We start from the raw sequence: 13,334 nt of genomic DNA on the forward strand, positions 1-13,334 counted from the left end.
AAATAAGACAATTTCAATATATAGTAATATGAATTATATTTTTAATAATATGTATAAACATACTTGAGCTTTAGATACTTGTGTATTATCCATTATATGTTTTATTTAATACGAAAAAAAAATTACATTTATTAATATAATTTATAATGTCTAAAAATAATAGAGTATGTATTATTTATATTACATTTATTATACTTATTAATTTATAAATATAATAAATAATTTGAATTTTTATTTTTATATTTTAAAATATTAAAGTATGAATTATACATATTACATAAAAGTTTAAGTGTTTATATATAGGATTCAATAATAGAATTTCAGAGTTCCTGTTTTAAATATTGCTATTTATGTTTTTTATCTTAATATTGTGGATCAAGTTTTATATATCTCTATATAGTGTTATGAAATGTTTATATAATGTTTCAATATCCGTACATTATGCATTTTGTATTTATTATTTTGGTATTAACATAAAGAGTAAATGCATTCTATAATTTTTCATATTATCATATACAATACTAATAGACATTTCATAATATATATTATTTGTTTTTTATATATAATTCATGTAAATGTTCTTTCAATTAATATTATTATTGATTATAATATAAATATATTTTTAATTTTTACGTAATATGATTCTAGGAATAATATTTGCACGCATAGAATTAATTATTTTTATATTTTATTAAATGATATGTCCCAGTTCATTCTGCGCATATCATATTTATTATACCATTACATTTTGAGTTTTTCATTAAACTCATTTTAATTATTTTTATTTTATTGGAAGAATATATTTTGTTAAATCTTGAAATGATATACGCTTGCACTATTATTGCTAAAATTATTAGGGAAAAAAATAATATGAGTTATTTACATTTACATAATAACATATATGCATTTATGCAAAAATATATGAATGTATGTATATTTTTGTTTATGTAATTCTAAAATATCATTTAATATGAATTAATAAATATATTTATATAATTTTTCTAAACAAATAATATCACTATTTATATATATATATATATATATACACCATTTATTATTTATATATATATTAATTCACTTAATTCGTAAAAAAATCATTGATATACTCTGTAAAAACATGCTAATTTATGGATGAAATATTATTTGAATATCATTATATATTTCATTTATTATATATAGTGATATAAAAAATATATGTAAAAATTTATTATTAAATAATATGGATAATTTACGTCAGGTATGTAATTATTTTGATTTATAGCATGATTGATTTAAAGCATAAATTAACAGTGAAACATAATTTATGCGTACAAAAATATTAGATTTATATAAAGCATTTAAAACTTAAGATAATTAAAAATATTTATTATTTTTTAAAATTTATAATAGTGTTATATTACATACTTTTGATAAAATATGTATCTTGCTATATACTTATTTTTTGTGTGTATCCATGTACACTATGTATATTTTGAATTTATTTATGTGTTTTTAAGAAACAAGTTTTTAATTCATTAATATATCTGGCAAAGAATTCAACAAATAATATTCTATTAAAATTAATATCTTTTTTGAAACATTAATTATTACGTATATTTTTTTATAAAGGAATCATGTATATATAATTTAAATACAATTTTTTTTTATCGTTTTTAAAAACAAAAATATTATGCATGATATTTTATTTTTTATATAAAATAATTCAAAATTCTATAATATCATATATTTAATTTTTTTTGTAACAATAAAGTTTTGAAGTTTTATAATGAGTTACTATGATTTTATTGAATCTATATATATTCGTAGACATGTATTATTGGGATTACATGATATATAAAAGGGACAATATATAAATGTATTAATATATAGTTTGTAATGATTTTCAGATAACAAAATATAAAAAATATGTTCAACTTGATCTCACATGATTATGAGAATCTACAATACAATACATAAAATAAGCTCTTTTTCTATAGCAAGATAATTTTGTATTTTAAAAAAAAGAAGGCAATTTTTTTAAAGATTAAACTTGCTCTATGAAAAAATTTATTTCACATAATAAAAGTATTATATGATTAGATACATTACATAAGGGTCTTAATGATTTAAAACGAGATATAAATAATAATCTTTTATGTTGTCATTTTTATATCTTAAATATTTTCATTAGGATGTAAAATCGATATTTCTTTGGAATTATGAACATATTATTTATTCTCGACTAAATAACGAAATCATATTGGATAAAATATAACGCAAATGCTGATAATATATAATTAAGAACCTTTAAATAATTTTATTCGATATGAATTACAGAGATATTTATTTTGTATTAAACGGTAGACATTTTTATATTCATAATTGTTGTGAATTACTAGATTATAAAGAAAAAGGAAAAACAAATTAAAAATAGTTTGTGCTTATAATTGTGTAAAGATATTTTTAATCAACATTAATAGGCGTGATATAATTATTTATGTCACCGTATATAAGAGCTCATATTTCCTTTATTTATCCGAATCGACAAGGCAAGAAACTTCAGATGAATCTTTAAATATATGTTCTTACACAGCGCTGTCTATAATTTCTTGGTTATTATTTGTTCTTTATTTTAATATATTATTTTTATCATAATTTAATGATTACAATAACAGTTATAACATATACATCTACGTGAACCAAAAGATTTTATTCTTTTATAATATTTGTCACGTTTGTATGTGCACAGTATTAACACATACTTAATGTATGGATATATATATGTTCATACAAATGCTTATATTAATATTATATATATACTTGTCAATACTAGTGCATAAATATATACTGAAATGCTTATTCCTTATTAAATATAACTTTTTTTTTCTTTGATTAATTTTTTTCTACAGTAAATCGAAAAATAACTCTTTTGAAATTCATAGAGCTCATGAATATTACAAATTAAAAGATATATACTTATTAATTCTTTTACGAATTAATAAGATTAACTTAATTGCTTTCATTTATACTTAAATAAGATATACCATATTTTTTTTTTAAGTATATAGAATGAATTTATGATTGATTTTGTGAACTATACGAAGAAAAATATCTAATTTATTTTGTTGAATTAAGATACAATATATTCACATAATAATGTGTGACTTACACAAATCAAAACAATGGTTATGCGCTTATTTATTTATTTATTTATTCTATAAATATATATGTTTATTTATTTTTATCATTTAATAAATTATATAAGATAGAGTGATACATTCATAATTTTGAGAACTATTCTATAAAATACTGAGAATAAAGTAAAAATTAAACAAATATATATATTAGTTTTATAAAAAAAAAAAAATTTATAACATTAATAAGAGTAATAATTCTTAGTTATTATAATAGTTTATTTATACATACATTTTTATCAATAAAATACATACATATTTTTATATTATTTAAAAATTGAGTTATACAAAATATATGTTGAAAAAATACTTCTAATTATTATAAAAAATATATTTATTAAATGATTTAATCTAAAAATGACAATTTTTAAATATAATAAACATTGGTATTATTAATATTATTTAATGGATTTATCATATTATATGTCAAATATGTAATAACTAATATGTTTTGTATTTCTATGCATGCTTCTCATTATTTTCCATGAAAATATTCCATATATATATGTAAATAACATAAGTATTATAGGAATATTTTAATAATATTTCAGCTTTCAATATATGAATACAAGAAAATTTAATTATTTTTACGCTAATTAGAAATTTCCATGCTAGGTAAAAATATATTTCACTGATAATATGAATTGTTTATTATAATATGAATAACAAAATTCACCATTATTTTTATGTACAATATTCATATTTTATACATTAATGTGGTACTTATAATTTGTTTCAGTATTTATATATTTCATTTTTTTATTAGATACATAATTATATTTCTTGTTTTAATTAGTTATAGACGAAAATCTTGAATTTTATAAATATATCTTATGAACACAGTTCATCTAACAAATTTTATCATATCTATTATTAGATTATTATTAATAATAAAAAATAATTATCATTTGTATTTATACATTATTATATGTTTTTACAACATGTTGATCACGAATATTTTTATGTATTATTCGAAAGCATTTAAAAATTTATATTTCCTTTATTATTATGCATTATATAATAATTATAATTTTTTCATTATATTATCATTATATTTAAATATTTATTTCATTTATTTTTCTTTTTATATTTGTTTTTGTAAAATAATAATAATTTTAATTTATTGTTTAAATTGATCTATGTTGAATATTTTAGTAGTAATTATATGTTCTTCATGTGTAGCCTATTGTGGTGCATCCTATTTCATACTTATTATGAAACAATTCATTGTGTCTAAATTCTCGTGAATCTATTATATTGAGATTATCTTTATTTTTTTTATTTCACATTCTCCTTAACTTTCTTACTCCTGGTTGTAAAAATGAGCCAAACGATGTATACAGTTTATATAGGGGCAATTTGATATATATAAGTACTCCTTATTTTTTCTAATTTTACATAATTACTTGAAACGTAAATTTTAAGAATATATATAATGAATTAATCATCTTAATATTTAAACTTATACATGTAGAATGTTATCCTCAATCATGTAAAAATAATAATAATTAAAATTATGATAATAATACGCAATATGAATGATCATGCTAGGAGTTTCATCTGTCTTTTATCTGACAAATATGGCATATACTTTTTAAATTCATCTAAATTTGTATGAATACTATTGTTATATACGCCTTCACTTTTTTCTAATAGTTCAGTTTACGTCCTAAATAAAGTCAAACAAAATTCCCTTATTAGCCAAGACTTAAAAATATTTCATATAATACATTCAGATTGTTCAATACTGAAAGTGAATTATCATCAATGCCTTTATATCCGTAATGCATACATTATTAAATACCTTAATATTCCATTTATTCCTTTTATTGGTAATTCGGTCATAAAAAGTTTTTGAGTTTTTCTTTTCGAATTTATTATCTTATAGTATACGTTTTAGCGTATAGTTCAATTAATTACAACGTGTTTTTACATGAGGTTCTTGTGTAATTATTTCTACATAGAATAAATAGCGTATATTTGATTTACAATGTGATAAAAAACACCATCCTGGTCGTCACGAACCAAATATTTTCGAATAATTATATAGGCAATTTATGTTTAGAACCATCAGAAATTGATTTATTTATTGCATGACTCTTATATTGATACATACAAGTAAGAAATAGATCCTTAATGTCGAAATAAAAAAAAAAACATTATGCATATAAAAAATTATACTAATATTTATAAAAATATATTTTTTCATATTTTTATATACATAAAAGTATTTTTATATTATATATAGAAAACTGTAATTTATATTATTACTATGTTCTAGATAAATTATTTTAATATTATTGTTAGATATTATACATTTTTTTGTAAATTAAAAAAAATATACTTCATATCCTTGTATGTAAAATCATACTATCACATACTATACATACATAATATATATTTTAATACATAATTAATAAATATTAATGAGTTCTTTAAATTTTTTTTCTAATTTAATATTTTCAATAAACTGAAACTGATTTACCATACTTTATAGATATGGGAACAATTATTATTATATAATTTGAAGAGAGAATATATAACTCTGGAATTATATAGAAATAAGAAAGGGTGCGAATTATATTTTGTATAATTGATATATAAATAATACGAGTACAAGAAATTAATTACTTCATTTAGTACTCTAGAAAATATATATATTAATATAATCAAAATTTTTTGTCACAATAAATATTTTTTTGTATTTCCATATATGTTTATATTGGAAATAAATGGATATTTGTGATAAATGTTAATTTTTATAAATTAAATATAAAAATATTTTGTATACATTCTTGTTCGTTTACTTATAATTAAATATATATTTCTTTTAATTTAATCTCATACTAAGAATGAATTATATATTTATATATAAAACAAGAATATAATATTTTTCTATAAATTAAATTATAAATAAGAGACACATCATTAATTACAACCAAAATGACCATTTTAAATTAGGCTAAAAAAAATTTAAATATTACCATTGTAATTGTATAATATGTTATAAGAGATTCATATATTAAAATGATTTTTTAATTTTTTATTCATTGAGTAGTTACTTCAATTATCCCATATATAAAGCAGAAATAACGGTATTTATATTAGTTATAGATACATATATTAATTGAATATAGACCATGTATATGGTTCAACATTATATGATAATTAATGCGGGTAAAAGACGTAATATAATTTATAATTATTATATATATATATATTTAATTATAGATGCATATTTCTGAAATATTAACTATATATAATTTTCATATATATCTAACGTAATCAAAATAAAGAAATATTTAATATATCATACAGTTTATTATTTTTTTCATGGTCTAAAAATATGTTTCTTTAATATATAAAAACTTATGATAAAAATACAAAAAACTACGTCAAAAAATATTAATCATATCAACGATAAAATTTATATAATTTTGAACTTCATGTTTCAAAGATAAATTATATTTTATAACATATTCAATATGATTTTTCCCATTATTTAGAAAAATTTATAAATTATAGTTATATTCCCCTAATTATATATATAATGTACATCAAATTTTAAATAATAAGATACATTATATATATATTCCGTGCAATAAATAAAAATCATAAAGACATGAAAAATTATTCTATATTTCATATGCACAATACAGAATAATATTTTTGTATGTTTATATTTTATATGTTGATGGAATTTCTAATTAAAATATTAATGTATTTTATATAAAAGCACAGAGAAAAAATATTTTTCATTACAAAGAATAACATATATTAAATTTATATATATTCCTTATAATAAACTCTAAATGAATAAATTATAAATCTGTTATAAAATATCATGTATGTATAATATATTATAATTCAAAATTTTTTTATTATACAATTTTGAAAAACATATATTAATTTGCAGATTAATTTGTGTACGACTGATAATTATTTGTAAACGTTACAAGAAATATATGTTCTTTTTTACTATACATGTTATATACATTGATAATTTAAGGATCAGTATATATATAATAAATTATTGATTGTTATATATATTTTATAGTATTTAATATTATTATCAATTCATTAGAGTACATATTTAATATAAAATCTAAGTACATTATTATATTATAGTATAAATATATTAAGCAAGTAAATATTCCATTATTATATATTTATCATAATAATTAAGGTAAAATTATGAAATATGGAAACGTTATATAATGTGACTACTCATACACAAAGCACCATTTTCTTTACAAAAATAGTTATTCTAAATGTTCCTTTAAGAAATAATATAATAATTAATAGTTATATAGCGATTATTATTATAACACAAATATACGAAATCATAAAAATGCATAAACCTTATTCGTTTAAATTTAATAATGACATATTGCATAGAATTTGATTTTTAGCATTATATATCTCTTCTTATAAAATGATATCAAATAATTCTTTTGTAATATATACTTTGACACTAAGTACTATGAATATAATACTATATTCACTAATTTATTATTTATGAATATATAAAAAATATTCCATAAGGCTGGTTAATAATCATTTAAAAAGTGTATATATTTTTTTAATTATTTTTTTATAGCAATTCCAGTATTAAGAAGATAAAGTCATAAATTTATTACGAACGATATTTTTTGTTGCACTAAATGTATATGAAATGGGGTTTATTTATTATTGATAATTAAAAAATAATTAAAAAAAAAAGTATGAATAAAGATTAATTGAGAATTCATTAGAAACTATATAAAAGTACTAATACGAAAAAAATATGTAAATGACATTTTTACGTATATTTCGCTATAATTTAAGCTAAAAAATCATATTCTAAATTAGTAGAATATATCTTTCTTAAATGAAAGATATGCAGCGTAGATTTTATTTATGTTTTCTTCTTTAAGATATACATTTAAATGTTTTACATTATATATGAAGTCGCTATATGTATTATTTTTACATTCCCAAACATATGAACTATGTTTATAAGATCGATGATTAGAATGATAATGCTTTTGTCAAATGATTTCATATACATATCCCAATTTATTGTAATAATTTCGAGGAAATTCTTCGTAAGAAAATGATATAACTATATAATATATATTTAAAATATATGAATATGCGAAATGTTCTTTATTATGATTTATAATTAAACATATTGATAGAGATGTTTTATTATATTTATTTTTAGGTTATATTATATATATAAAAATAAAATAGAGACTTAAACTTTTTCATAATATAAATAATTGTTTATCTAAATATTTAAATTCAAACAAGATTAATTTATATATTTTATTAGATTCATATAATGTCTTACCTATATCAAATAAAACACTTGAAATAAACCTAGATTAATTAATGTGTGCATAAATAAAAAAATATACTTTAACTTTTTTATATTAGCTTTACATTAGCTTATCATGACTATAGAATATCAAAAAAATGTCACACAGTTTTAAATAATTAAATATCTATATTAGAATCTCCTCATCTACATAATTCCGTGCATATACATGCTACATAGATTATGTATATTTTTAGATATTATTATATAATTAAAAGATGTTTAATGGATTTTCATAAATGAAGTATAAGGAATATAAATAATAACATGATAATACCTAGTATTTTCAATTATTAATAAATATATATTATTTTATAAATATTTTTTGTGATAAATTTTCAGACTTATATATATTTAACCAGAATTAAATGCACCTTAATATACAATAATATATATGATGTTATATAAATAACTATAACACAATAAATGATATATATACATATTTATGTTAGACAGATATATTTATAAGAGTTAGTAACTTTTTCTATTCTACGTGTATAGGGTGCCTTATAAATTTTGTAAAAATATATATTAGTAAGAATAGATATAACACAGAAAAGAGTAATGTGCCGAAAAATAAATTTGGTATATATTTATGCATAACATATATATTATTCAAAAAAAAATTTCTCCTAAGACATATATAATTAGGGATACAAAAAATATAATAATGGGGTGCCTAAATTGAGAAATCACATATATATATATATATTGATCGTATTGCTTAATTTTATCGAAATCATGTGTCTTACAGATTCTATAAAATATATTCTTTTTCAATATAGAAGTCTTTTTTTTTATAAACATTACATATATTAGGTTTTTTTTCATTTGCTTTATTCTGATATATCATTTTACACTCTTAACATTTTTTTAAATTCTTTAATATGTGTTCCCTTTCCTACACTTCCTTTTTTATTGTAAATTGCATAATAAAGAGTTGTATAAGCATACTCTTCTATTTATATTTTAACAATTATTCTTTACATTGGAAATTGTGTTATTGGCATAAGTAAACCTATAATAATGTGATATATATATTTTTAGAGTGATATTCCTTATATAATTAAAGAAAATATTTATGTTGGAACTATTATATACTTCAAAATATTCATATTATTTAAATTTAATAATTATATACGTATGTATCAAAAATTGTCTTACTAACATATACATACATATCATCATGTAGATAAAATGTTATTACACACAGAAGAAAATAAAAAAAATATGTTGTATACTTTTAAATTTTTCTATGCTACTACTTCAATATTCATTATAGATGATGTTTAATTTATTAATTCTACTTTTAATTATTATCCACATTATGTAATTAAAGCGTCTTTATTATTTTACATAATATATATAAACATATATATTATTTTTACCTATAATTAATATGATTTACATATTTACTGAACTAAGCCATAATACATTATTAATTATTTTATATTATATGTATGATCAGACATCTTTAATGAGATTTCATGATGCTAAAATATGGGCACCATAAGAAGAAAAATGTTTCCAAATTTAAAAATTTTAGAAATCTAATAACAAAAGATGATGTTATATATATTCATACGCAATTATTTTTTACAACTTTCTTAGTAAGAAAAAAGAAAAAATGTAATTTTAGTTATTTATTATTTAATTATCACAATAATTGCACTCCTTTTTTTGAGTAGTAATATAGGACTGCGGAAAATTTTTATGTAAACAGATTAATTTATTGAGATATGTATGTTCAAAAAATATTATTTTTAGAAATTCAGAACTCGTAAATATAAATAAAGAAAAGAAGTTTCTATATATAGAATATTAAGCTTCCTGAATATAAGTTTAAGAATTTAACAAAAATAAAACAAATAAAACAGTGAATTTCATATAGATAGAAAAAAATTACAGTTTTTTAATTTTTTTTTATAATAAAAACATAAAATATGTGAACATTTAAAAAATATTAATATTTATTTTTATATATTATTTTTTTCCATATTTTGCCAAGTTTTTCATTTCGTAAATAGTTTTTATATCAGATTCTAACAGAATATTCTTTATTTTAATTATTACCTAGAATCTTGTATGATATTTGAAAAAATTATAGGATAATATTTCATATAGAGACATTTTATTTTTATTTCTTTATTATATGCTCTTTGCTGAAATGTACATAATAAAATATATTTATCATATATAAAATTATTTTTTTTTCTATCTACGTAATATATTATTATGAATTTATATGAATATTTAAGTGCCATTAATAATTGAAATTATGTAATCATTAACAATACCAAAAAATTTATAATAAGATATATTTTTAAAAACTACAGGAAATTTTAATAAATTACCAATTTATACCTATATTTAAATGCATTATGTTTATATAACATAATTTAAAACTGTAACTACTTTTATATTCGTATTATTTGTATATAACCTAGCTACATTATAACTAGGTCACAATTTAATAAGAATATGCACTAAAATATAATTATTTCGGATACAAATATTTGTATTAATTTACTTTTGTTTATATACTTTCAATTGTAGAATAATTATTTAATATGATATATATAAATAATATTTTATTGAATACACTTAACTTTTCATAAATGTGAATGTGTTTGTAAAATGCCATTATTAATTTTATTACGGAGTAACAACATGATATGTTTAAAAAATAATATTTTCGTAAATTTATAATTAAAATATAGATTTTTTCTCAAAAGAAAAATACAATTTTTTAGAAAGATTTTTATTAGTTTATATAATGTCCAATTAATATAACGTATAATAAAAAATTATTTATATATTTGGCAATACTAAGAGTATGATGACAATATATAAATTTAATATGTTTACACTATATTTCATGTTTCGCATCGTAATAGTATTAATAATATGAATAATATATAAATAATAATTTTTTAATATAATATGGAAATAGAGGAAAACATAGCTAATTCAAAAAAAAATAAAAGGAAATTTTTAGGAAGTATATTACATTTATGCAGTGGACAAAAATAGAAATACGCTATTTAATATATTATATAAAAATATAATATTTAACATGTATCATATAAATGATATTCAATTATTTATATTAAATATAAAATAAAAAATATTGATATTAATTTAATCAGTAGCTCATATCGTAAATGGCCTTCTATATAATATTCATAATGTTTATATGTCATAATTGCATTATAAACAATAATATAATGCATATTATTAAATAACTAGAATAAATAATTAAACACACATTTTATAAATATCACTGAATACATGAAATATACAATGTTATATAATATCTGATGTAAACAATATATATAGATATATCATAAAATACAACTATAAAGAAATTATATATCAAAGAATTTTACAAGAATAGACAAAAGTATGAGCACACATACCTAATCATCAATAGCACTCAATATATTCATAATAATTTTATTAGAAAATTTTCAACATATTAGTAAAAACATAGTTTTATATATGCTTGTTTTATTTTTTTTGTATGTCACTTTTTAACATCCGTTAATAATGGTAATTGATCTAGGGGTACGTTTTTTGTATAATATAAACTATTATTTATGTTAAAATATATATTCCATCCTAAATTAACTATTATATATTTTTTTTTGTTTTAAATTCATAGGATGACCAATGTATAAAACTACATTCAAAAGAAATATACGCTAGTTTCAATAATGGTGATGATGATTGTAAGGATGCTCATTTTCACACATATGTGATGTCTCTTCTAAAAACAGTGGAATGGAAGAACGATGTTTCTAACGATATCCTTAAGGCCTTATGTTATGTATATAATACAAATAATGAAGGGAACTTTAATAATGATGATTGTGATTACCTGTACTATTGGTTAAATGATATAATATATGCTAATATCATATATCAGATAAATTCTACAGCTGTTATAGAAGTACTTGAATTTTTACTGAAAGCTAAAGATGGCTTGAATATATGTTATAATAATAAATATAATGTTGATCAAGAAAATTTTAGGGATATTAAGGTAATACATGATTTTTCAAAAGATTATGATAAGCTTAAAGAATATTTTAGTAACGATCATAGGTTTTGTAATAACGATGTTAAGATATATCTTAATGAGTATATCAGAAAATATAACGAATTCAAACATATCTGTAATCAATTAAAAAGTAAACAAGAGACTTGTAAGGCTTTTAATAATTATTTTAAAGGTAAGACTCAAGAAGACTTATTTGAATGGCAATTAAGATTAGAAGGAAGAAGTCATAATTATACAACACAAAATGAACGACATATAAGATTAGAACGACGAAAAGATCAAGGAGAAAACACAGTACAGACACATGCAGTTGTATATACAGATAATAACGGAAAAAATGCACATGAAGATGTAAATCAACAAACATATATGAATACACATATACATGATTTAAAACATGAACAATCGTTAGATTTTTCTTTCAAAAAGAAAACTCCAGAATTGAGTGCTATTATTGATATTTCAGATAGTTCTTCAGGTTCAACCTCAAAAAGTATGTTAATTCCTTCTTTAGGTATAGGAATTTCCATTTTTTCCATTATATTGTGCAAAGTAATTATTAATTCGAATAAAGAATAAATGTGTATTACAATATGTTACATAATTTTTATTAATTATTAAACATATGTTTAAATGTTATATATAAAATGTGTTGCACATATGCCATATTTTAATTAGTTTACTCCAGTTGGGTATTGGATAAAAAAAATATTACTTGGAAAATCTAAAAGGAAAC

At 18.6% G+C, this 13,334-nt stretch overlaps 1 protein-coding gene across 1 annotated transcript; it reads left to right on the plus strand.

Moving 5' to 3' along the window:
• Positions 1 to 12,084: 12,084 nt before the first annotated feature.
• PGO_002145 (variable surface protein) lies at positions 12,085 to 13,326 on the plus strand (the record flags this gene model as incomplete). Its single annotated transcript, XM_028691078.1, has 3 exons — positions 12,085 to 12,102; positions 12,200 to 13,150; positions 13,277 to 13,326. Coding segments are annotated over 3 exons (1,019 nt in total), but the record flags the coding sequence as incomplete, so codon positions are not given.
• Between the last annotated feature and the right edge of the window lie 8 nt (positions 13,327 to 13,334).

Source organism: Plasmodium gonderi (assembly GCF_002157705.1).
Source record: "Plasmodium gonderi DNA, contig: Pgo-contig_225, whole genome shotgun sequence".
In the NCBI taxonomy this organism is placed as follows: domain Eukaryota; phylum Apicomplexa; class Aconoidasida; order Haemosporida; family Plasmodiidae; genus Plasmodium; species Plasmodium gonderi.